At 65.2% G+C, this 26,360-nt stretch overlaps 1 protein-coding gene across 1 annotated transcript; it reads left to right on the top strand.

Annotated features, from left to right (window-relative positions):
• On the top strand, window positions 1-25,574 carry MUC2 (mucin 2, oligomeric mucus/gel-forming). The gene is made up of 48 exons (XM_035723154.1): window positions 1-82; window positions 942-1,212; window positions 1,807-1,921; window positions 2,283-2,373; window positions 2,446-2,555; window positions 2,661-2,871; window positions 3,117-3,242; window positions 3,753-3,870; window positions 4,152-4,290; window positions 4,381-4,491; window positions 4,583-4,652; window positions 4,755-4,892; window positions 4,987-5,151; window positions 5,549-5,643; window positions 5,938-6,064; window positions 6,290-6,545; window positions 6,664-6,716; window positions 6,831-6,931; window positions 7,272-7,423; window positions 7,607-7,745; window positions 8,040-8,150; window positions 8,235-8,414; window positions 8,517-8,756; window positions 9,140-9,296; window positions 9,487-9,618; window positions 10,121-10,268; window positions 10,525-10,568; window positions 10,933-16,308; window positions 16,388-16,528; window positions 17,155-17,460; window positions 17,738-17,973; window positions 18,284-18,458; window positions 18,890-19,137; window positions 19,734-19,917; window positions 20,155-20,377; window positions 20,988-21,166; window positions 21,516-21,600; window positions 21,707-21,807; window positions 21,898-21,929; window positions 22,623-22,797; window positions 23,006-23,110; window positions 23,272-23,312; window positions 23,452-23,574; window positions 23,662-23,760; window positions 24,385-24,513; window positions 24,632-24,671; window positions 24,949-25,075; window positions 25,177-25,574. Exons 1-48 carry the CDS (start codon window positions 7-9, stop codon window positions 25,412-25,414), a joined length of 12,039 nt encoding a protein of 4,012 aa, XP_035579047.1. The 5' UTR covers window positions 1-6; the 3' UTR covers window positions 25,415-25,574.
• Window positions 25,575-26,360: the final 786 nt, after the last annotated feature.

Genomic DNA, 26,360 nt, shown 5'->3' with positions numbered 1-26,360 from the left:
GCCACCATGGGGCTGCCGCTAGCCTGCCTGGTGGCCGTCTGTCTGGCCCTGAGCTCCTCTGGGGGTGCAGAGCTCCAGAGAGGTGAGAGGCAGCAGGAAGGCCGGGGCGGCCCAGAGCAGAGGTTCTACCTGGGAGTAGGTGACCCTCCTCTGCCCAGCCTTTGGGGGTGTACCGCTTGGGTCGGGCATCCTGCCCCCAAGCCCTGCTGACTTTGGGTGGAGGAAAGGAAGGAGGGCAGGTGGTCTTGGGTTCGCACCATCCCTTTGAAGGTGATCTCCTGGCTCGGGAGGTGGTACCTGGTGGAAACCCCTGTGCTGGGCCTTTGTCCAGGGGGTGTGTGGGGGAGGTAGGGGCAGCCAAGAGGGGCTGGCTGTCAGGGACCCTCGGAGGGCCAAGGCCAAGATGGCCCTTCCGCAGAGGGTTTGGCACATGATGAAGGGGTCATTCCAGAAAAGACTGGTCATGTTAGTTGGGGACATCTCCATCCCATGTGGGTTGGGTGACAAAGCCACTGGAGGGGAGCTGGCCTCAAATGTTTGGACACGACGTGGGCACCGTCTGAGGGTGCAGGGACGCAGTCCTGCTGGATTAGGGGCTGTGAGAGCAGCAGGGGGGTACACGGATTCTGGCAGTGACAGGGTGGGGGACACTGGGCCGGGTGGAGAGGGTGCCCGGGGGTCTGGAAAGCCCCTCTGCCCCCGCTGCCCGCCTGGCAGATGGCTGCATCCCGTGCCAGGCTGGGGCGCGAGGGTGTGGCAGCTGGAGATGTCCTTTTGGGGGGCTGAGACCCCCAGGCAGGGTGACCAAGGTCCGGCAGGGGCCACTCTGACAGGATGGCCTCACGGAGGGTGCTCGGAGGGCGGCTGCAGGGCGGGGCCTCGGGACAGGCCTCCGGGGGGCAGCGCAGGCTGCTCACCCCTGCGTGCCCCTGTTCCCCCAGAGGGCAGGACCCGGAACCATGGCCACAGCGTCTGCAGCACTTGGGGCAACTTCCACTACAAGACCTTCGACGGGGACGTCTTCCGCTTCCCGGGCCTGTGTGACTACAACTTCGCGTCCGACTGCAGGCACTCCTACAAGGAGTTCGCAGTGCACCTGAAGCGGGGCTCGGGCAGCACCGGGGGGCACCCCCAGCTCGAGCACATCCTGCTGAACATCGGGGACGACACCATCTACCTCACTCGCCATCTGACTGTGGTCAACGGGGCCACGTGAGTGTGGCTGGGTGGCGGCGGGCGCGAGGGCTCCCCGCCCCTCCCCTGGGGGCCCCAGGCAGCATCCACCCTCTGCCCTCTGCCCTCTGAGTGAGGAGGCCCCCCCTGTTACCCAGGCTCTAGTTACAGAAGGGGGAGCCCCTGGGAGCCCCTCCCGCTCCCAGGCAATTGTCCCCCATTGTCTCTGGAACAATGGGGCTCTAAGCTGCATTCCTGCCCAGGCTCCAGCAGGGTCCGTCCTTTGTCTCGCCCGGTCTCAGAGGTGTGGGTACAGACTTGGGGCGAGCTAGCACCTGGGCCAGCCTGGGTCAGGCGGTGGGGCAGAGCCCGGCTCTGAGGACAGGGCCCTGAGGAGGGGCGGGGCCGGAGAGACAGGCAGGCAGGGGGTGGACAGGGGCTGTCCTGCCATGGCCCACCACGCCGTCTGTGGTCCCCACATGGCTGGCTGGGAGCTGAGGCCACCCCACCCACCCGACGTGCAGCCTCAGGCCCCCCCAGCCCCGCCTCGGGCAGGGGATGGTGGCGGGCCTGCTGCGGTGGGTGGCCATGTGTCGGCTGGCGTGTGACCCTGGCCCGGCGCCCCTGCCCCAGGGTCAGCACCCCGCACTACAGCTCTGGGCTGCTCATTGAGAAGAGCAACACCTACACCAAGGTCTACTCCCGCGCTGGACTTACCCTCATGTGGAACCGGGAGGACTCACTCATGGTGCGTGCAGCCCCACCATGGGCCTGGGGCCGGGGTGCCTCCACCAGGTCTGAGCCTTGTCCCGAGGGGTTCGGCCATGGGGGGGCGCGCTGTGGAGGAGCAGAGGTGGGGCCGAGCAGCCCACCCAGGGAGGGGACCCTCGGGGCCTGGGGAGCTGGGCTGGCCCTCCCCCTGTCCCAAGCCCCTCCTGGTCCTCAGTGACCCCCGGTGCCAGGACACCCTGGCCTGACTCCAGCTCTCCGGTGGATGTCACTTGGAGGAGCTGCTGAGGCTGACCTGGCCACGGGAGGCTCATCCGGCTGCCGCGGCCTGGGGTCCAGCCGGCCCCCAGCCCCTCACCTGCCTCCTTTTCCGCCAACAGCTAGAACTGGACAGTAAGTTCCGGAAACACACGTGTGGCCTCTGCGGGGACTACAATGGCCTGCAGACCTACTCCGAGTTCCTGTCTGAGGGTGAGGGCCTCCCCGGGGGCGGGGGGGCTGTGCGGGCTCTGGGCGCCCCCCGCTGACGGGCTGTGCCCCCAGGCGTGCTCTTCAGTGCCCTCGAGTTTGGGAACATGCAGAAGATCCACAAGCCCGAGGTGGAGTGCGATGACCCTGAGGAGACGCCGGCCCCGGAGTCCTGCTCTGAGCACGTGAGTCGCGGCCCGAGTTCCCGGGTGCGGGCGTTCTAGGCACGACACGGAGGTGGGGTGGGCACGGGAAGCCCTCACCTTGTTCCTGCTCCTGTGTGTCGGCAGCGCGCTGAGTGCGAGAAGCTGCTGACAGCCGCGGCCTTCGACGACTGCCTGGGCCTTGTGCCGCTGGGGCCCTACGTGCAGGCGTGCGTGCAGGACCGCTGTGGGTGCCTGGCGGGCTCCTCCTGCACCTGCAGCACCCTCGCTGAGTTCTCCCGCCAGTGCTCCCATGCAGGCGGGCAGCCCCGCAACTGGAGGACCGCCGAGCTCTGCCGTAAGCGCCACAGAGCCGCCGGGATGGTGGGGCGGCAGGCACCCTTGGGGCCCCAAGGCTGGGGGCGCCGTCTGGGGGGCAGGGCAGCCCAGCGCCCTGGTCCGGGAGGAGCCGCGTCTGTGCCCACCAGGCGGCGGGGCGGCCCAGGTGGAGGCGTGTGAGGCAGCAGTCGGCCGAGCCGGTGCCCCGCTCCCCTGCCCGCTGCACTCCCCTCCCCACTCAGGGGCCTGCCTTTGCCCTCCTAGCCAAGAGCTGCCCCGGGAACATGGTTTACCTGGAGAGCGGCTCGCCCTGCATGGACACCTGCTCACACCTGGAGGTCAGCAGCCTGTGTGAGGAGCACCGCATGGACGGCTGTTTCTGCCCGGAAGGTGTGTGCCGTGGAGGCCGCAGGGCAAGGGGTGGGGGCGCTGCCCCGATGTGGCCCCCTAGGCCAGCGTGCCCTGGGACCAGGGGGCAGCCGTGCAGGTGGTGGGGGCAGCGACAGGGGCGGAAGTGAGGTGTGGTGCCTCCTCCCCTGGCAAATGCCGAAGACCCCCTTCCCCCAAACACACACAGTGGTGGCTTTGGGGGGTCTGGATGGGGGGACTCCTTCCTGGTCATCACCCCGTGGGCACACATCCTGCTGCCCCACTCACGGAGCCTGGAGGCCCCTAGGAAGGTGGTCTGGAGGCCAGGCTCCCATGGCATGGGGGGGGGCACCGAAGCAGAGGTACCTGTGGGGGGAGCGGGGAAGGCCTGGCTGGTGATCCCACCTTGGGGCTCGCCCCACTTTCCGCACGCCGGCCCGGGGCTGTGGCCCCGCCAGTGGGAGCCCCGCTGTGGGGATTCTGGGCTTTCTGAGGCCGGCTGGCTGTAACGTCGTGTCCCGCACCATCCAGGCACCGTGTATGATGACATCGCAGGCCTCGGCTGCGTCCCCGTGAGCCAGTGCCACTGCAAGCTCCACGGGCACCTGCACTCACCTGGCCAGCGCATTAGCAGCGACTGCGAGGAGTGGTGGGTCGGGGGCCCAGGGCTGGGGGCAGGGCTGGTGGGAGGGCTGGCGGGGTGGGCAGGGGGGAGCAGGGCTGGGGAGCGGGGCTGGGAGCTGGTGGGCTGGGGGGGAGCAGGGCTGGCAGACAGGGCTGGGGGGCAGGGCTGGGGGGCAGGGCTGGGGGGGCAGGGCTGGCGGGCAGGGCTGGGGAGCAGGGCTGGGGGCCAGTGGGCTGGGGGGGAGCAGGGCCAGTGGGCAGGGCTGGGGGGCGGCTGAGCCTCATGTCATGCCTCATCGCCCACAGCATCTGCACCGCCGGCCGCTGGGTGTGCAAAGACCTGGCGTGCCCAGGCACCTGTGCCCTGGAGGGCGGCTCCCACATCACCACCTTTGATGGGAAGAAGTACACCTTCCACGGGGACTGCTACTATGTGCTGATCAAGGTAGCTGGCCGGGCGGTGTGCGGGCTGAGCGGGGGCCTGGCCCCGTGTCAGGCTCCGGGTCGGTCACTGCCACTGCCCCATCCCCCGCAGGGCGACCACAAAGACTCCTATGCCCTCCTGGGCGAGCTGGCCCCCTGCGGCTCCACGGACCAGCAGACCTGCCTGAAGACGGTGGTGCTGCTGGCCGACAGCAGGAAGAACGTGGGTGCCCCCGCCCCAACCCTCCCTGCCCCGCACCCCGGGGCCCCCGAGGCCCTTCTCAGCCCGGCCGTCCCCTCTGCCCCTCCCGCAGGTGGTGGCCTTCAAGTCGGACGGCAGCGTCCTGCTGAACGAGCTGCAGGTGAACCTGCCCCACGTGACCGGTGAGTCCCGCCCCCGGAGCACCCAGCAGGGTCTGCTGGCGGGAGAGTGGCCCCCACAGCTCGAGAGCCCCTGCTGACCAGCCAGGACCCCCTGCCTTGCAGCCAGCTTCTCCATCTTCCAACCGTCCGCCTACCATCTCATGGTGAGCACCGCCTTCGGCCTCAGGCTGCAGGTCCAGCTCGTGCCCATCATGCAGCTCTTCGTGACGCTGGACCAGGCTGCCCAGGGGCGCGTGCAGGGTGAGTGGTGCCCTTGGCTAGCCCCCACAGAGGCCCTGCTCAGGGCCTGCCCCCCAGGGCCCTGTCCCTCCCCAACCCTGTGCTGGCCCCTCAGGTCTCTGCGGGAACTTCAACGGCCTGGAAGGGGATGACTTTAACACAGCGGGCGGGCTGGTGGAGGCCACGGGGGCTGGCTTCGCCAACACCTGGAAGGCCCGGTCGAGCTGCCATGACAAGCTGAACTGGCTGGACCACCCCTGCTCCCTCAACATCGAGAGCGGTGAGGCTCGGCCTCGTGGGGCACATGGGGCTCCCAGGGGGACGTGGTGGGTAGGTGGGGGCGGGTGAGGCCGGGTGGCCAGCCCATCCACCTGAGGCTTTCTGCCACGTGGCTGGTTTATGGTGGCCCACAGTGGCAGCCCGCCAAGCGACACAGCAAAGGGGCCAGGCCCGCTCGTTAATCACTGGGTGGTGGCCCTCGTCCTGGGGCTGGTCTGGTGCCATGACATACTGCCCCTCACGTCAGGGTCGGTTGAGGGAGGGGAGGCGGTGGGTGCCCCACCTTACGAGGGGTGTGGTCTTGCACTGGGCTGGAGGGGCCTGGGTGGCCAGGCGGCTGGACTCAGGGGATGTGCTGGAGAGGGCTGCCCCTGCTGAGGTTCTGACCCCTTCTCCAGCCAACTATGCCGAGCACTGGTGTTCCCTGCTGAAGAAGACAGAGACCCCCTTTGGCAGGTGCCACGCGGCCGTGGACCCCTCGGACTATTACAAGGTGGGTGGGACCCGCACATGCACTGCTCCCCACCTGATCCGTGCCAGCAAGGTGTGCTCTGCGCCCCGGGCTGAGCCTGACCCCTGCCTGCAAGGCCGCTGCTGGAAGTTGCTGAGCTTGTTTGTGCAAGCACACGTATGTGTGTGTATGTGCACCTTGCAGGGATGTAAGCCTGTGTGTGTGTGTGCACAGATGTCACTGTGTGCAGGTGGGTGTGCACGTGGGTGTCTGTGTGTGCACACGGGGGTGTGCCGCCCGCTTCCTTCCCTCACTGCCTGTCCCCCTCACCCCCAGAGGTGCAAGTATGACACGTGTAACTGCCAGAACAGCGAGGGCTGCATGTGTGCCGCGCTGTCCTCCTACGCCCGTGCCTGCGCCACCAAGGGCGTCATGCTGTGGGGCTGGCGGGAGCAAGTCTGCAGTGAGTGCCGTCCCCTCTGGGGTGTCCGGGGTGCCCTGTGGCGGGAGGGGTCAGCCCGCTGCGGCCACCCTCTGCTCCTCTTGGCTTGTGGCTCCCAGTGTGGGACAGGGGCTCCCGTGGGCTCCCGTGGGCCCCTTGGCTGGGCGGGCATCTGCCTGTCCTGGACAGAGGGGGGCTGGGGGCCGCCCCTCCGCTCCTCACGCGGGGCCTCTCCCCTCTCCGCAGACAAGGATGTGGGCTCCTGCCCCAACTCACAGGTGTTCTTGTACAACCTGACCACCTGCCTGCCCACCTGCCGCTCGCTCTCTGAGGCCAACGCCCACTGCCTTCAGGGCTTCGTGCCCGTGGACGGCTGTGGCTGCCCAGACGGCACCTTCCTGGATGAGAAGGGCCGCTGTGTGCCACTGGCCAAGTGCTCCTGCTACCACCAGGGCCTCTACCTGGAGGCTGGGGAAGTGGTGCTGAGGCAGGAGGAACGCTGGTGGGTGGCCTGGGCTGGGAGGGGAGGGCCCACATCCCGCCCCGTGTCCCCACGCCACAGGCGTGTCCGTCCCTGCCCCCGGAGCCAGGCCCGCTCACCTCCTCCCTCTTCCCCTCAGCGTCTGCCGCAACGGGAGGCTGCAGTGCGTGCGCGTCAGGCTGCTCGGCCAGAGTAAGTAGATACGGCGGCCCCGCAGGGCTCCCTGCCCTGCCCCCCCCCCGGCCTTGCCGGCCCCACCCCCACCCCAGCTTCTGTTGAGCCGAGGGGCCCCCCTCTGTCCCACAGGCTGCTCGGCCCCAAAGATCCACGTTGACTGCAGCAACCTGACAGCGCTGACCATCCAGAACTCGCGACCTACCAGCTGCCAGACGCTGGCTGCCGGCCACGTGCGTGTGGGGGGCCACCAACGGGGGAGGGCGTGGACAGCTTCCACACTGGCCCTGGGGTCTGGATGCCGGGTCCTGACACGCACGGGCCTCATTGGCCCTCCCCGCCCCTGGGGGCCCCCCGCCCAGCCCCCAGAGGGCTCGGGGCCAGTGTAGGGACCCCTGGCTGGCAGCCCTCGCCTGTCTCCCGGCCCGGGGCTGAGCCCGAGAGAGGAGACAGGACAGGGGTCGGGTGGGGAAGGGACAAAGGGGGAGTCTGCTGTGTGAGGAGAGGGGGCAGCCACGGGAAGGGCTGACGTGGCCATTCGGGGCCTGAAGCCCACTCTCCGGCCACCTGCAGTATCAGACCGAGTGTGTCAGCGGCTGTGTTTGCCCGGAAGGGCTGATGGACGACGGCCGTGGGGGCTGCGTTGTGGAGGAGGAGTGCCCGTGTCTGCACAACACAGACCTGTATGCCCCTGGGGACAAGATCAAGGTGGACTGCAACACGTGGTGAGTGGCCGGCCCCAGGCGCTCTGGCGGGAGCGTCCACCCTGACGAGGGGGTGGAGGTGTGGTTCGTGAGCCGCTGGCGGGGACGTCCACACGGCGCCAACTCGGCCAGGCTGCCCCCCGAGCAGCGGGGGAGGACCTGGGCCCCTGCGGCCCCTCCAGGCCCCCTTCCCACTCTCCTCAGCACCTGCCAGAGAGGGCGCTGGACGTGCACCAAGTCGCTGTGCTACAGTTCCTGCTCCATCTATGGGAGTGGCCACTACATCACCTTTGACGGGAAGTACTACGATTTCGACGGACACTGCTCCTACGTGGCGGCTCAGGTGAGGCCCAGGGCGTGGGCGTGCCCGGCCCTGGTCCCGTGGCCCCGCACCACATCCTGAGCTGCTGCCAGCCCAGTGAGGGGGCCCCGGGAAAGGGGCTGGGGTGGGGGTTCCTCCCGTTCTGGGACCCTCCCACGCTGCGCGGGGAGTGAGGGGCTCGTGTGTGGGGACCCCATGCCGCATGGTTACCCCTCTTACCAGAGGGGGGCTGTGGGTGGGCAGAGCCCAGCTGGGGTGGGGCCGGGGGCACCAGTGGCCTGGCCAGTCTGGCTTATGCCCTCTGTGGGTACCCAGGACTACTGTGGCCAGAACTCCTCCTCGGGCTCCTTCGGCATCATCACCGAGAACGTTCCCTGTGGCACCACGGGTGTCACTTGCTCCAAGGCCATCAAAATCTTCTTGGGGGTGAGTGCGGCTGACCCTGGGGACACGTGAGCCCTCGGGGACCCTCGGACTTGGCTAGTGACAGGGCCTCTCACCCGGGCGCAGAGGACGGAGCTGAAGCTGGAGGATAAGCGCCACCTGGTGATCCAGCGGGACTCGGGCCACCACGTGGCCTACACCACCCGGGAGGTGGGCCAGTACCTGGTGGTGGAGGCCAGCATCGGCATCATCGTCATCTGGGACAAGAAGACCACCATCTTCATCAAGCTGGCCCCGTCCTACAAGGTGCGTGGCGGCCCTCACCTGCCTGGCCTTCCTGCTGGGGGAGGGGACGAGCCCCCCACCCTCAAGCCCGCTCACGGAGCCCCCGGCTGGCTGTCTCTGCAGGGCACAGTGTGCGGGCTGTGTGGGAACTTTGACCACCGCTCCAGCAACGACTTTACCACGAGGGACCACATGGTGGTGGGCAGCGAGCTGGACTTCGGGAACAGCTGGAAGGAGGCCTCCACCTGTCCGGACGTGAGCGTCACCCCGGATCCATGCGCCCGGAACCCTCACCGCCTCTCCTGGGCTGAGAAGCAATGCAGCATCATCAAGAGCTCTGTCTTTGGCATCTGCCACAGCAAGGTGCGGCGGGCCGGGGGCGGGCCCGTGAGAAGCCCGTGGCCGTGGGCTCACACTGGGGAGTCACCCTGCTGCCACCACGTGGCACCTTTCCTGCAGCTTCTGCGCCACCTTCTGTCCTTTGACGAGAGGTCCAGCCTTCCCCGAGACCCCTGGCTCGCCCCCTCCTCCTGCACCTTCCGAGGAGGGAGGAAGGACGCCTGCAGCGCCAGGCCATGGGTGGTGGCGGGGAGGGTTGGCCCACCTGTCTCTGGACCTCCCCCACCCACCCCCCGGGAGGCTAGCGCTGGGCTAGGCAACCCCTGTCCTGGGGTCTGGAGCTCCTGGGCAGGTCTGGCCCCATGCGGGCAGTATGGGCTCAGGGCACACAGAGTCTTCTCCCCCAGGTGGACCCCAAGCCCTTCTACGAGGCCTGCGTCCACGATTCGTGCTCTTGCGACACAGGCGGGGACTGTGAGTGCTTCTGCTCTGCCGTGGCCTCCTACGCTCAGGAGTGTACTAAGGAGGGGGCCTGTGTGTTCTGGAGGACGCCAGACCTGTGCCGTGAGTGTCCCCCCATCCTGGAGCGGGGGACTGTGCTGTGCTGGGGAAGCAGTCCTCACCCATCAAAGCGATGGGTGTGTGGGGGCTCCTTTCTGCCTCCCTGGCCCCAGGGGCCAAGTGTTGCTCCTCGGGGGCCGTGCCGGCCTGGCCTCGGCCCTCCCTGAATCTGACCCCTCCCCCTCCCCTGCAGCCATATTCTGTGACTACTACAACCCCCCGGACGAGTGTGAGTGGCACTATGAGCCCTGTGGGAACCGCAGCTTTGAGACCTGCAGGACCATCAACGGCATCCACTCCAACATCTCCGTGTCCTACCTGGAGGGTGAGCAGGCCTCAGGGGCGCAGGGACGGTGACCCCACGAGAGATGCCCCGTGGGGCTGGGGACCTGAGGTCCAGGTGGGCCAGGCTCACCTTGCTGTAGAGTGCATTCACGGAGCTAAGAGAGCCAGAAAGAACCCAGGAAACTGCAGAGTAAGACAAGGCAGTGTGTGTCCCGGACACAGGTCTGGGGGACTCTTCAGGGCTTTTGAGCCAAGAACTAGGGGCATGACGGAGTAAGCCACCTCTGGGGAGGGAGCATCCCAGCCTGTGGGAGCGAGGCAGGGTCAGGAGGCTGGGCGGGGAGGCGCTGGCTGTCCCGTTGGCCACATGTGGCGGGGTGTAGGCCTTAGTTGGGGGGTCCCGGCCCCGTCCTCTTGTTCTCTGGCCTTTCCCAGAGGAACATCCTGGAGAGAAGCACCTGCCGTGGTGGGGAGGGTGGGTGGGGTCTGCTGGTCGTGGGACCTTCCTCAGTGGTCCAAGCCCCGTGGCCTGTGCCCGCCAGGCTGCTACCCCCGGTGCCCGGAGGACAGGCCCATCTATGATGAGGACCTGAAGCAGTGCGTCACGGCGGGCAAATGTGGCTGCTATGTCGGGGACACTCGTTACCCACCTGGAGGATCCGTTCCCACCAACGAGGACTGCCAGTCTTGGTACCTAAGCTCATGCTGCCGGGGGCCCCGGGGGGGGGGGCAGACGCACACGCACACACGGCTCAGCGGCATATGCATGGGTGCACGTGCACACAAGGGCAGGCGCACAGCCCAGGAGCCAGGGCCTGGGGGCACGAGCTCCCATCCATGGGCAGAGGTTCTGGGGCTGCGCCTGGGACACAGGAGGGCAGGAGGCTGAGGGCGGGAGGCCGGGAGGGGCATGTCCTGCAGTCTGCAGTCTGCACTTACTTTACAGCGTGTGTACCAACACCTCGAAAGTCGTCTGCTGGCCAGAAGAAGGTGAGCTGCCCTCTGCGTCGACCACGAGGTGACCCCCAGGAGAGCCCCCAGGCTGCCTGCCCTGGATTCTGGGGGTGGGGCTCTGTCTCACCCTCCCCTAACCCCGTGGCCCCCCAGGGGTCGTTCCCGGCTCAGAGCTGGCTCCGGCTTTAGCAGCCTCCCCACGCTTGTGATGGGAGCCAAGGTCACCCCTCTGCCATCCAGCTTCTGTGCCCTGATGGGGGGCCCCTTTGGGGTCTGGAGGTAGAGTCCTGAGGGGGAATTGGCCTGGCATTTGTTGGAGCAGGGGGGAGCCTGGGGGGTTCTTGGGAGTCTCTGTCTTGCTCCTGCCATGTTGACCTGGGCCTTCCCTCCTGCCCCCCAGGGAAGATTCTCAACTACACCCAGGACGGCTTCTTCTGCTACTGGGAGGTCTGTGGCCCCAACGGGACAGTGGAGAGACACTTCAACATCTGCACAACCTCAACCACCCGGCCGCCCTCCACCACGATCCCCGTCACCACCAGTACCCCCCTCACCACCACCACCACCACCACCACCACCACGCCAACCACCACGCCGACCACTACCATCACCACCACTCCGACCACCACGCCGACCACCACGCCGACCACCACCATCACTACCACTCCGACTACCACGCCGACCACCACCATCACCACCACTCCAACCACCACGCCGACCACCACGCCGACCACCACTCCGACTACCACACCAACCACCACCATCACCACCACGCCGACCACCACGCCGACCACCACGCCGATCACCACCATCACTACCACTCCGACCACCACGCCGACCACCACCATCACCACCACTCCAACCACCACGCCGACCACCACGCCGACCGCCACTCCGACTACCACACCAACCATCACCATCACTACCACTCCAACCGCCATGCCGACCACCACCATCACCACCACTCCAACCACCATGCCGACCACCACGCCGACCACCACCACCACAGGCACACCAACCTCGACTCCCACCATCACCACCACCACAGGCACAGAGACCCCGACCCCAACACCTACTCTGACCACCACGACCACCTCGACGTCCACACCTACTCCAGAACCCCCGACCACCACCATCACCACCACGCCTACCCCGGGATCAACCACCACAGGGCCAACAATCTCTCCCTGTGTGCCTCACTGCAACTGGACGGGCTGGCTGGATTCAGGTAAACCAAGCTTTACGAAACCGGGTGGAGACATTGAATCAATTAAGGATGTCTGTAAAGAAGACTGGGCAGTCAACATCTCCTGCAGAGCCACGCAGTTTCCCAACATTCCCATCGGAGAACTTGGGCAAAATGTGGTGTGTGACCTCTCTGTTGGGTTGGTGTGTAGAAATGAAGACCAGAAGCCAGGGGGGATCATGCCGCAGCCCTTCTGCCTCAACTATGAGATCAATGTCCAATGCTGTATAATGCCTCACGACTGTATCACAAAACCTCCTCCTACCACCACCCTGACCACCACCACCACCATCACCACCACCGTGGGCACCCCAACCCCAACCCCCACCATCACAACCACCACAGGCACAGAGACCCCAACACCCACCATCACCACCTCTCCAAACACCACCATGACCACCACTCCAACCACCACCACCACGGGCACTCTGACCCCGACCCCCACTATCACCACCACTCCTACCACCACCAGCACAGGCACCCCAACCCCAACCCCCACCATCAGCACTACCACGGGCACTGAGACCCCGACCCCCACCATCACCACCACTCCGAGCGCCACCACTTCTACCACCACCACGGGCACACCAACTCCGACCCCCACCATCACCACTGCTCCGAGCACCACCTCGACCACAATCACCACAGGAACAGCAACCCCAACACCCCCTATCAGCACTACCACGGGCACTGAGACCCCGACCCCCACCATCACCACCACTCCAAGCACCACCACCATTACTACCACCACCACAGGAACCACAACCCCAACCCCCAACATCACCACCACTCCAAGCATCACCACTTCTACCACCACCACGGGCACACCAACTCCGACCCCCACCATCACCACCGCTCCGAGCACCACCTCGACCACAATCACCACAGGAACCGCAACCCCAACCCCCCCCATCAGCACTACCACGGGCACTGAGACCCCGACCCCAACCATCACCACCACTCCGAACATCACCACTTCTACCACCACCACCACAGGAACCACAACCCCAACACCGACCATCAGCACGACCACAGGCACTGAGACCCCAACCCCCACCATCACCACCACTTTGAGCACCACCACTTCTACCACCACCACGGGCACACCAACTCCGACCCCCACCATCACCACCACTCCAAGCACCACCTCGACCACAACCACCACAGGAACCACAACCCCAACCCCGACCATCAGCGCTACCATCGGCACTGAGACCCCGACCCCCACAATCACCACTACTCCAAGCACCACCACCATGACCACCACCACCACAGGAACCATAACCCCAACCCCCAACATCAGCACTACCACGGGCACTGAGACCCTGACCCCCACCATCACCTCCACTCCAAGCACCACCACTTCTACCACCATAGGAACCACAACCCCAACCCCCACCATCAGCACTACCACGGGCACTGAGACCCCGACCCCAACCATCACCACCACTCCGAGCACCACCACTTCTACCACCACCACGGGCACACCAACTCCGACCCCCACCATCACCACCACTCCAAGCACCACCACTTCTACCACCACAGGAACCACAACCCCGACCCCCACCATCAGCACTACCACGGGCACTGAGACCCCGACCCCCACCATCACCACCACTCCGAACATCACCACTTCTACCACCACCACCACAGGAACCACAACCACAACCCCGGCCATCAGCGCTAACATCGGCACTGAGACCCCGACCCCCACAATCACCACTACTCCAAGCACCACCACCATGACCACCACCACCACAGGAACCACAACCCCAACCCCCACCATCAGCACTACCACGGGCACTGAGACCCCGACCCCCACCATAACCACCACTCCGAGCACCACCACTACTACCACCACCACAGGCACACCAACTCCGACCCCCACCATCACCACCACTCCAAGCACCACCACTTCTACCACCATAGGAACCACAACCCCAACCCCCACCATCAGCACTACCACGGGCACTGAGACCCCGACCCCCACCATCACCACCACTCCGAGCACCACCACTTCTACCACCACCACGGGCACACCAACTCCGACCCCCACCATCACCACCACTCCGAGCACCACCTCGACCACAACCACCACAGGAACCACAACCCCAACCCCCACCATCAGCACGACCACAGGCACTGAGACCTCGATCCCCACCATCACCACCACTCCGAGCATCACCACGACCACAACCACCACAGGAACCACAACCCCAACCCCCACCATCAGCACTACCATGGGCACTGAGACCCCGACCCCCACCATCACCGCCACTCCAAGCACCACCACTTCTACTACCACCACAGGCACACCAACTCCGACCCCCACCATCACCACCACTCCAAGCACCACCACTTCTACCACCACTACCATGGGCACACCAACTCCGACCCCCACCATCACCACCACGCCAAGCACCACCTCAACCACCACCAAAACGGGCACACCAACTCCGACCCCCACCATCACCACCACTCCAAGCACCACCACTTCTACCACCACCACCACGGGCACACCAACTCCGACCCCCACCATCACCACCACTCTGAGCACCACCTCGACCACAACCACCACAGGAACCACAACCCCAACCCCCACCATCAGCACTACCACGGGCACTGAGACCCCGACCCCCACCATCACCACCACTCCAAGCACCACCACTTCTACCACCACCACGGGCACACCAACTCCGACCCCCACCATCACCACCACTCGAAGCACCACCTCGACCACAACCACCACAGGAACCCCAACCCCAACCCCTACCATTGGCACTACCATGGGCACTGAGACCCCGACCCCCACCACCACCACCACTCCGAGCACCACCACTTCTACCACCACCACAGGCACACCAACTCCGACCCCCACCATCACCACCACTCCAAGCACCACCACTTCTACCACCATAGGAACCACAACCCCGACCCCCACCATCAGCACTACCACAGGCACTGAGACCCCGACCCAAACCATCACCACCACTCCGAACATCACCACTTCTACCACTACCACCACAGGAACCACAACCCCAACCCCGACCATCAGCACGACCACAGGCACTGAGACCCCAACCCCCACCATCACCACCACTCTGAGCACCACCACTTCTACCACCACCACGGGCACACCAACTCCGACCCCCACCATCACCACCACTCCAAGCACCACCTCGACCACAACCACCACAGGAACCACAACCCCAACCCCGACTATCAGCGCTACCATCAGCACTGAGACCCCGACCCCCACAATCACCACTACTCCAAGCACCACCACCATGACCACCACCACCACAGGAACCATAACCCCAACCCCCAACATCAGCACTACCACGGGCACTGAGACCCTGACCCCCACCATCACCTCCACTCCAAGCACCACCACTTCTACCACCATAGGAACCACAACCCCAACCCCCACCATCAGCACTACCACGGGCACTGAGACCCCGACCCCCACCATCACCACCACTCCGAGCGCCACCACTTCTACCACCACAGGAACCACAACCCCAACCCCCACCATCAGCACTACCACGGGCACTGAGACCCCGACCCCCACCATCACCACCACTCCGAACATCACCACTTCTACCACCACCACCACAGGAACCACAACCCCAACCCTGACCATCAGCGCTAACATCGGCACTGAGACCCCGACCCCCACAATCACCACTACTCCAAGCACCACCACCATGACCACCACCACCACAGGAACCACAACCCCAACCCCCACCATCAGCACTACCACGGGCACTGAGACCCCGACCCCCACCATCATCACCACTCCGAGCACCACCACTACTACCACCACCACAGGCACACCAACTCCGACCCCCACCATCACCACCACTCCAAGCACCACCACTTCTACCACCATAGGAACCACAACCCCAACCCCCACCATCAGCACTACCACGGGCACTGAGACCCCGACCCCCACCATCACCACCACTCCGAGCACCACCACTACTACCACCACCACAGGCACACCAACTCCGACCCCCACCATCACCACCACTCCGAGCACCACCACTTCTACCACCACCACGGGCACACCAACTCCGACCCCCACCATCACCACCACTCCGAGCACCACCACTTCTACCACCACCACGGGCACACCAACTCCGACCCCCACCATCACCACCACTCCGAGCACCACCACTTCTACCACCACCACGGGCACACCAACTCCGACCCCCACCATCACCTCCACTCCGAGCACCACCACTTCTACCACCACCACGGGCACACCAACTCCGACCCCCACCATCACCTCCACTCCGAGCACCACCACTTCTACCACCACCACGGGCACACCAACTCCGACCCCCACCATCACCACCACTTCGAGCACCACCTCGACCACAACCACCACAGGAACCACAACCCCAACCCCCACCATCAGCACTACCACCGGCACTGAGACCCCGACCCCCACCCTGACCACCACGACGACCACCACCACCACGAGCACCCCGACCATCACCACTACCATGGGCACTGAACCTGCAGGTAAGACCACCATGCCAAAACCCCCACTTGAGCCCTCCTTTCCTCCAAAGTCTTGAGTTCATCTTTCCTCTTTTCACAGAATCAACCACGCTTCTGACCACCACCCCAACAATCGTGGAGACATCCAGCACACTATCACCCTCCCCGCCAACAGAAACAAAGGGCACTACCACAGGAGGCACTTCGCCTTCTCCGCCCACTCCTGCTACCAGCACTCCAGGTACATAAGCACCACGGAGCTAGTGTGATTGCTAGTGGTGTGCTCAGAGTCCTCCTAACCCCAGGAGAGCAAGCTTTCCTGCCAGGGGGCCATACAGCTTCTCAGACATGAGGTGTGGGCAGCAGAGCAGAGAGCTCCCCACTTCCCCCCCACAAGATGTCTCTTCAGGCATCGCTTCCTGAGGTCCTGTTCCTCAATCCTTGGCTGTGTGATGGGCAATATGGGCAAAGAAGTCCAGGGAGGGGGCCCCACTGTGGCATGTGGGGCCAGGGCTGGGAATGGAGGCTCCAGTCAGGTGCCCTGGGAGACCCTCCTTCTGTCCTCCACTTCTGCTGGCACCTCCCCATGGGGCTTCAGAGGGCAGCTGGTCAGCATAATCTCAGACGGACCGTGTTGTGACAACCCCTTCAGCCTCACCGCTGGGGACCTAACACTGGATGGTGGGCCCTGCTCACCTTGCCCTACCTTGAGACTGAGAGCCAGGAAAGTGGACGTCGGCCTTTCCATGCCACGTGCCACACCTTGAGTGGGTTTTCTGCGAGGTGGCTGCATTTGCCATTGGGCCCCTGTGGTCTCTCAGATGAGTGGATGCTATCAGCTCCCACCTGAAACCTTCTTTTTTACAGGCATGCAGACCTCTGGTCCCACCTCCTCGAAGACCACCCCCACCAGCAAAACTACAACCGGGCCCCCCTCACCCACCCCAGGAGCCCCCTCCACGCCCACTCCCATGACTGTGTCAACAACCACCATAGGAACCTCCACACCGCCCACGCCATCCAGGCCACAGACCACCAGCACCACGACCTCCCGTGTGCCCACCCCTACACTGACCCCGATCTCCACCCCCAACCTCACCATAAGCACAGGCACAGTCATCTCTTCCTCTCAGGTCATCTGCTGCGTTTTGAACGACACCTACTACATACCAGGTACCCAAGCTTTTCCCTCTGGCTTTCAGTCGACAGAGGCTGGTGGGGCTTTTGTCTCTGCTTTTCCCAGTGGTTGGGGGTGAGGCGTCAGTTTAAGCCAGGAGGTAACTTGGGAAGCTGGATGCTGGATGTGGGTGGCTGTCCCTGTGGTCAGCCCCGCTTTGCTGTAGCCATGAATCAGGGAAGTGGGGGTTGGTGGCCTCATGGGGACCTGCCTGCATGCCCTGGTGGCCAGCCCTGTCTGGACAGTGGAGGACCGGTCTCTCTCCCCTCGCAGGTGAGATGATGTACAATGGCACGCACGGGGACACCTGCTATTATGTGAACTGCTCGTTGTCCTGCACCATGGAGATTTTCAACTGGTCGTGCCCGTCCACACCCACACCCTCCACAACACCCAGCCCTTCCAAGCCGACACCCGCTTCAACGCCCAAACCAGCCGCGCCCACAGCATCGAGCACGCCGGCCACCACCAAGCCCCCTGCGTGCCCAGACTTTGATCCTCCCAGACAGGTCAGTGTGCCGTGGGCTACTTTTTGTCCCCTTGGCACTGAGCACACTCACCCACCAGCCAGGTTTCCGGAGCCCAGACACTGCCTTTCTGCTGGTCATCCAAGACGCCCCTGTCCCTACGCCCTGCACCACCACTGAGGCTTCAAGCAGCCTTTTGGGTGCAGGGTCCACTGGAGCCCCCCACTTCTCACCCACGCCTTCCTTGCCTCAGTGAGCTGCCTCCTGCACGGGGTGCCTGGTGCCCCAGCCTCCAGCAGGGGTGGGGGGGTCCAGGCTGGTCCCCGCTGATCCTGTGCCCTTCCCGCTGTAGGAGAATGAGACGTGGTGGCTGTGTAACTGCACCATGGCGATTTGCAAGTACAACAACACGGTGGAGCTCGTGGAGATGGAGTGCGAGGTCCCGCCCAAGCCCACCTGCTCCAACGGCCTCCAGCCCGTGCTCGTCAAGGGTCCCCACGACTGCTGCCAGCACTGGGAGTGCGACTGTAAGTCCTCTGATGCCGCAGGACCCTCTGCCTTGTCCCTTCTGTGGGCGGGGGCGGCGGGACCCAAGGTGCTTGGCTGGACGGGACAGCCGCCTGCGGTGGGCTTCCTGCTTGCGTCTCATCTCAGGCAGGGGGTCCAGGCGGAGGGGGGGGCTTGCCTGGTGGAGCGCAGTCCCACCCGCACAGAATGAGGCTGCTCCTGGGGCTGGAGGAGCAGAGCTGGACTCGGAACCTGGGCCTTCTGGCTCCAAAGCGAGGCTCCGTCCCACAGAACGGGCTTGGATGCCTCGCACGCCCCAGGAACCGGAATGTGCGGCGCCCCCTTGATTCTGCTTGCTGTTCCCACCCGTGCCTGGGCTCCCTCCAGCTTCTGCCCCCGGCGCAGCCCCCGGCCCCGGGCTCGGTGTGGCTCAGCAGAGCTCCGTCTGCAGGCTACTGCACTGGCTGGGGGGACCCACACTACGTCACGTTCGACGGGCTGTACTATAGCTACCAGGGCAACTGCACATACGTGCTGGTGGAGAGGGCCACCTCCACGCCAGACAACTTCGGGGTCTACATCGACAACTACCACTGTGACGTCAACGACCAGGTGTCCTGCCCCCGCACACTCATCGTGCGTTACGAGTCCCAGGAGGTGCTGATCAAGACGCTGCAGATGATGCCCATCAAGGTTCAGGTGCGTGGCAAGGTTGAGGACACCCAGGCGGGGTGCACCTGTGTGCCCGTTCCCTCACTTGGCAGGGGCCGGGGCTGTTCTCTCAGGCCCTCCAGGGGCCTTCAGGGGCCCCTTGACCTCCCCCACTCAGGCTCCCACCACCTGCCCTAGTCCCAGGACTCCGTGGCAGAAGCCCCCTTCCCGAGCCCAGGCACTGGGCACACACTCCCGTGGGGTTGCTGATTCCTGTGGCCTGGGGAGCTCTGCCCTCGGCACGCACCCCCGGCGACTCCAGGGGCCTCTGAACGCAGTGTCCTCGCGACCTGCCTCAGGGACCGGCCGGGACAAGTCTGGCCCAGACTTGGGAAGGAATGGGCAGGAAGTGGGGGAAGGGACCAGGGCAGGGGCCGGGCAGAGGTCCCCCACTGGACGCACAGGCCTGAAAACAGGCCGGGGTGGGCTGATCCCAGGTGTTCTCTGAAGACTCAGCTTGCCCCGACTCACCCCTGTGGGACCTATGAGGCTCTGTTTCCTGAGGCGGCTGGGGCTGGGCCCCAGGTGAGCAGCCATGGTGCCTGCCCCACTGGCCCCTCCTGACCCCGGGTGTCCGGCCACAGGTGCAGGTCAACAGGCAGGTGGTGGCCCTGCCCTACACGAAGAATGAGCTGCACGTGTACCAATCCGGCATCAGCTACATGGCGGAAATCTCCAAGCTGGGCGCCCTCATCTCCTACAATGGACTTTCCTTCTCCATCAGGTTGCCCTACCACCTGTTTGGCAACAACACCAAGGGCCAGTGTGGTGAGCCCCTCGGCCCTGAGGAGGGCGGCTTGGGGTGGGGGGAGGCTGGGTGTGAGCCCCTGCCAGCCCAGCGGAGGTTCTGCTCCCTGGCTCGGGGCCCCGTGGAAAGAGGCCAGTGGGAGTCCTGCCTGGTCTGTGCCCTCGGCCCCGGCCTGACAGTCACCGGGGGACCTGGGCTGGAGAAGGGGCCTGTGGGGCCTGGTGCTAGAGTACGACGTGGGCTTCCTCCCAACACAGGCACGTGCACCAACAACACTGTGGATGACTGCGTGCTGCCCAGTGGGGAGGTCGTTTCCAGCTGTGAGTTCGCAGCGGATCAGTGGATGGTGAACGACCCCTCCAAGCCACACTGTCCCCAAACCAGAGTCACCACCAAGGGCCCGACCGTCACGCCGCTGGGGGGCAACACCACCTCCCACAAGGACTGCGCCTCTCCTCTCTGCAAGCTCATGAAAGACAGGTGCCCCTGCCCTTCAGTAGCGAACTGCAGGGTCTCGGGGAGCGGCTACCTCTCCCCTCTCTGTGCCGCACCCCTGTCTGCAGAGAGGCACCAAGGCAGGGGGCTGAGCACAGGGCTGGGGTGTCAGAGGGAAGTCAGGGCGCCACGGGCAGGTGCTGGGTCCCAGAGGGCCCAGGGCAGGGGCTCCTAACGTCTACGGGGCTGAGCTGTCTTGTCAGATATCCCTGGGCCTTTCCTGGCAGATCTCTCCTGCCGCAGCAGGGTCGGCTGAGCTGGGGGCCTTATGGAGAGTGGCTGACCAGGGCCAGAGCTAGCATTCAGGGCTGGGTCAGGGAGGCACCCCCAAAGCTGGCAGCCATGCGAGCGAGGGCCTTGTCCCCAGAGGTGTGCAAGTTGACGCTGGGTGGCCCTCCGCCAGGGTTGCTGGCGGGGGTCCCAGCACCCGGCAGCCAGTGAGCGTGGAGCTCCCTCGCCTCTGGCCACTGTCCGCCCACCGGCGCTCGTTCAGTGGGATGCGGGCTGAGCCAGGCTCCAGGGGGGCAGCTGGGCGGAGGTGCTGGGCGGGTGGGGAGGGCCGGCCAGAGTGTGACCCGTGCCCCCTCCCTCACAGCTTGTTTGCCCCGTGCCATGCCTTGGTACCCCCCCAGCACTACTACGAAGCCTGCATGTTCGACAGCTGCCTTGTGCCTGGCACAGGCCTGGAGTGCGCCAGCCTGCAGACCTACGCCACCATCTGTGCCCAGGCGAACATCTGCATCGACTGGCGGAACCACACCCATGGGGTCTGCTGTACGTGCCTGTCTGCCCCTGCCCCAGACCTGTGGTCCCGCGGGCCAGATCGGGGCTCTGGGCTCTGCTGGGCGCTGCACCCGGCCTGAAGCCACGCCGGGGTGGGAGGGCTGGGTGAACAGGGAGAGCAGGCCTGGGCCTTGGGGTGAGAAGAAGGGCGGGCTTGGGGGGCTGGGGGCCTGGGGCTACGGGCTCAGGGATGGCGTGGGGGGCTGAGGCGGGCAGCACCGGGTGGCCCGTCACCCTCAGCCATCGCGGGAGTGGCTGGGCAGGCCTGTCCCTTGCCAGGGGGCCCACAGGCTCCTCCCTCCCAACTCTGGCCCCTCTGAGTCCTATCTCCTTCCTGCAGCGATGACGTGTCCGCCTCACAGGGAGTACCGGGCCTGTGGTCCTGCAAACGAGCCCTCCTGCGAGTCTAGCTTAGTCGCCGCAAGGTGCGCAGGGACGGCGGGCTCGCCCCTCAGGCTGTGCGTCGGGTCCCAGCGTGCCTGCCCCCCAGCCCGTGCGCACACCCATCTCACGATGCCCTCCCACCCCCAGACTCCCAAAGCAGAGGAGCACCGGCCTGGTGGAAGGCTGCTTCTGCCCCGAGGGCACCATGAACTACGCCCCAGGATTCGACGTCTGTGTGGACTTGTGTGGTATGCTGTCCACCCTCATCGCTGGGCGGAGCCCACCCCAGCCCTCCGGCACCGGGCTCTGCTAACGGACTGTGTTCTCTCCCTTCCCAGGCTGTGTGGGACCTGACGATGTGCCTAGAAAGGTAGGTCCTTCCTCTTGGTGCTGGGGTGGGGTTCACCCACAAGCCCGGAATCTGGGGGGCTAGGGTGGGTTGCACACAAGAGGCTGGGGGTCTCAAACCCTGAGTCATGTCATTTAAGTCCCGGAAGGCTGAGCCAGCAGGGGTGTCCCCTGGGCGCCCACCCACCCGTCCACCTCCCCCCTCCTCCCTCCCCCCAGCCTTCCCTACTCCGTCTTTCCTTCCTTCCACCCATCCATGCACTCACCCAACTATCCATCTGTCCCTTTGTCTGTCCAACTGTCCGTCCATCCATCCACCCATCCACCCACCCCTTCATGCCAACCACCCATGGGTCACCTGATGCTCCGTTCTAAACCCGAGATGACATCTTGGCCACCGCGGTGTTGTCCGTGTTTCCCACACGTGGCCAGTTCCTTGGCTCTATTCCATGCACCCCCCACACGAGTGGCGCATTTGCTGTGTGCCGGGCCCGTGGAGGCAAAATGCTAGGAGCAGGTCATGGCCATGGTGTCAGCGATGTGGCCCCATGTGCTGGGAGGTGCGGAGGGCACAGGTTTCCCACGGGACCCTTGGTGCGACGCCCATTGCGGTGCCTCCTCCTGGCTGGGTGCCGGCGTGCTGTGGTGCGGCCCTGGCACGTGGCCGAGGGGGGCTGGCGCCGCGACCCCCTGCCCACCCACTTCCTCCCTGCAGTTCGGGGAGCACTTTGAATTTGACTGCAAGGACTGCGTGTGCCTGGAGGGCGGGCGCGGCATCATCTGCCAACCCAAGGAGTGCCGCCAGGAGCCGGTCACCTGCACAGAGGACGGCACCTACCCGGTCACGGAGGTCAACCCCGCGGACACGTGCTGTAACATCACGACCTGCAGTAAGGCCGCCCCCCGGGCAGCGCTGGGTGCCTGGGGCTCGCCCTGCCACCCCCGGGCTGTTCTCACCTCCCCGCTGTGCCAGGACGCCTCTGACTTGGGGGCCTGAGGGGGCTGGGCCGTGCACCCAAGCTGGGGGTGTGTGTGTGGGGGGGGAGGCCGCTGCCTGCAGGCCCCGCCCTTCCCACTGTCCCCCTCCATCCCCCCTAGAGTGCAATACCAGCCTGTGTGAGGGGTTGCCGCCCAAGTGCCCGCTGGGCTTCGAAGTGAGCAGCAAGACCAGTCCTGGGAAGTGTTGTCCGCACTACTCTTGTGGTCAGTGGGGCCTCGGGGTCTGGGAACCGCGGGCAGGGTCGCCCCACGCGGTATGCATGCCCACCCTGGGCCCGAGTGCCTGTGCCGTCCAGTGGCTGGGCGTCGGTCGCGGGGCCAGGCAGGCCGGCCGGACCCATGTCCCCATATTCTCTTCCTCCCAGTGCCCAAGGGTGTGTGCGTTCACGGGAATGCTGAGTACCAGGTGAGCCCTGGGCCCAGGGGTGGGGTTCCTGGGCAGGCTCTCAGGCTGGGCGGGGTGCCGGGGGCGGGGGCGGCCCTCCTGCAGGCGGGCGGGAGGCCTGGAGGTGGCCCTGCCTCACCCGCCTTCCCTGGGCCCTCAGCCCGGGTCCCCAGTGTATTCCTCCAAGTGCCAGGACTGTGTCTGCACCAGCGGCAGGAATAGCAGCTCACAGCTCAACGTCATCTCCTGCACCCATGTGCACTGCGATAACTCCTGTAGCCCCGTAAGCCACCCCGTCCCCGAGAGCCACCCTCGCCCGTCTCCCGGCTCCTTTCCTGCCCACGCCAACCTGAGCCTGCGTGTCTCACAGGGCTTTGAGCTGGTGGACGTCCCTGGGGAGTGCTGTGGCAAGTGTCAGCAGACCCACTGCATCATCAAAAGACCCAGCATGGAGAACATCATCCTAAAGGTGCGCGGGGAGCTCCACCTGCTCACATCCTGTCTCTTGACATGGGAGGGGCCGACCTGGAGCCGTGGGCGAGGCCTGGGACGACTCCTGCTGCCCCTGGCTGGGTCTCCCCAGGGCTGGGCATGGCTGTGCAAGGGTCCTGGGGTGACCGTGACAAGTGACGAGAGACTAGGGCTGGAAACACCGGGAGTGACTGACTTTCCCCGTGTGGAGCCCGAGTCCAAGCTCAAGGTGTTGCAGGGCCATGCTCCCTCCAAAGGCTCTGGGGGACCTTCCTGCCTCATCAGCTTCTGGGGCTCCAGGCGGCCCTGGGTTTGTGGCCGCATCTGTCCACTCTCTGCCTCGTGTCTTCCCGTGGCCCCTCCTCTCTCCATAAGGACACTGGTCATTGGATTTGGGGCCACCTGTGTAATCCAGGATGGTCTCTTCTTGAGATCTTTAACTTAATCACATCTATAAACACCCTTTTTTCCAAATAAGGTCACATCTGCAGGCGCTGGGGGTTAGGATGTGGACGTGTCTGTGGACTAGAGGCCGCTGGCTGTCCCGGGCCCCCCCCTGGGTGTCACCTGCTGGCTCTGGGCCCGCCAGCCGGGCCTCACCACATTGCCCTGTGCCCTGCAGCCCGGGGACATGAGTCACGACCCCACGAACAATTGCACCTTCTTCAGCTGTGTGAAAATCCACAACCAGCTCATCTCCTCCGTCTCCAACATCACCTGCCCTGACTTTGACCCCAGCATCTGCCTCCCAGTGAGTGGGGGGCCCCAGGGCCAAGCCAGTCCCTGTCCCTTCCCACCCTGTGGCTGGAGGGGGGTGCTGCCCGTCAGGGGGCAGTCCCGGATCCCAGGCTCATTCTTCTTCCCTCCAGGGCTCCATCACACTCCTGCCCAATGGATGCTGCAAGAAATGTGAGTGCAGGCTGCTGGGAGGGAGGCTCCCAGGGCACAAGGCGCAGCCAGGCAGGGGGTCTCCAGCTGGGACCCTCGAGGGGAAGAGGCGCGGGGCACGGTGTCCTGGGATCCACTGGATGCTAAATTTGAGGGCATCACCTGGGGTGCCCTGCTTGCTGGGGGGCGGCTGAGGCCAGGCGCGCTTGGGGAGGGAGAAGAAGCCGTGAGGGAAGAACCTGTAGGCCCCTTGAAGGTGTGGAGCCCCCACCCCAGAGCCTCCACCCCCTCTTGCCAGGCATCCCTCGCAACGAGACCAGGATCCACTGTTCCACCGTCCCCGTTACCAAGGAAATTTCTTACTCCGGCTGCACCAAGAAAGTCACAATGAATTCCTGCTCTGGGTCCTGTGGGACCTTTGTCATGTGAGTCCCAGGCCCTGCGTGTGCCCTGCTGGGGGTGGCAGAGCGGGGGTGGGGGGGTCCCACGCCCCAGGGAGCGGCTCCTCACCGCGGCCCTCCCCCAGGTTCTCGGCGGAGGCCCAGGCCCTGGACCACTGGTGCTCTTGCTGTAAGGAGGAGCGCACCAGCCAGCGAGAGGTGCAGCTGAGCTGCCCTGATGGCCGCTCCCTGACGCACACTTACACCCACATCGAGAGCTGCCTGTGTCAGGACAGCGTGTGTGAGCTCCCGCGGGCCCCGCACCGCCTCCCTCCCCGTGCCCGGCGCGCCAGCCCCCGGGGCCTGCCCCCGGGGAGGGATTGAGCAGGGCCCCGCCGTCCAGCCCCCACCCCAAAACCGTCCTCTGCACGCCCCCCTCCCGCTGACCCGCTGAGCTTCCTCACCTTAGCGGACCTCCTTTCTACGGATATTTATTTTCCGAGTCTTTGTTCAAGTCTTTGCTTTCCAAAATAAACCTGGGCAGACGCCGTGCTGGTGTGTTTCAGTTGGTGCCAAGGGTCCGGGTGGCTACCGTGGGGCGAGTGGACAGAGAAGTCCCAGAGAGGGCACCCCCGGGGTGACCAGTGATCACCTTCCCTAGGCTACCTCCAGAAGCTCTGTCCTGCTCTCGGCGTGTCACGGCGCAGGAGGCCCCCTTCCGGGAGGACTTCCAAATCTGAGTTTGCAAAAAAGGGCTCTCAGGTGTCTTTCCAGGGCTTTCCCCTTGGTGAGGCCCAGCAGCTCAGGGCAAGCGTGTGCACCTGGGTGTGCGCGTGTGTGTACACGTGTGGCTTCAGTGTGTGTGTTTGAAACGTGCCTCATCCTGGGTCTCTCTGCTGGCAAGAAGAACACCCTTGGTCCACGGATCAGGGGCAGCAAGCCAGCTTCGGCTGCAAAGGCTGGGTCTTTCCTGGCTGCTCCGTGTGCCTGCAGAGCAGACCCTCAGACCCACTTGCGGAAGTCTTGGTTGGCTCTGTGGACCCAGGCGGGAGGCTGGCCCTGTGAGTGTGCATGTGCGTGTGCCCGGGCATGCAGGCATGTGGCCACCTGCCCACATGTATTTGTGAAGCTGTTGTGGGAGCTGAGCTGCCAAAGTGGGAATTTTAGGGAAGGGACGCCTCTGGTCCTTTTACAACAGAGCATGGCAGGCTGGTGGGCCGTCCGGGTGGCCGGGGAGACAGCTGGACCAGAGCTGAAGCTCGCAAGGTTGGGTGGGGAGCCAGCTGTCTGTTCTGAGGCAGCAGACCCCAGCCTGACCAGCTGGCAAGGG

This window comes from Zalophus californianus, chromosome 11 (assembly GCF_009762305.2).
Source record: "Zalophus californianus isolate mZalCal1 chromosome 11, mZalCal1.pri.v2, whole genome shotgun sequence".
Classification (NCBI taxonomy): domain Eukaryota; kingdom Metazoa; phylum Chordata; class Mammalia; order Carnivora; family Otariidae; genus Zalophus; species Zalophus californianus.
The sequence above is the reverse complement of the archived record's forward strand: the minus strand, read 5'-3'. Positions and strand labels throughout refer to the sequence as shown.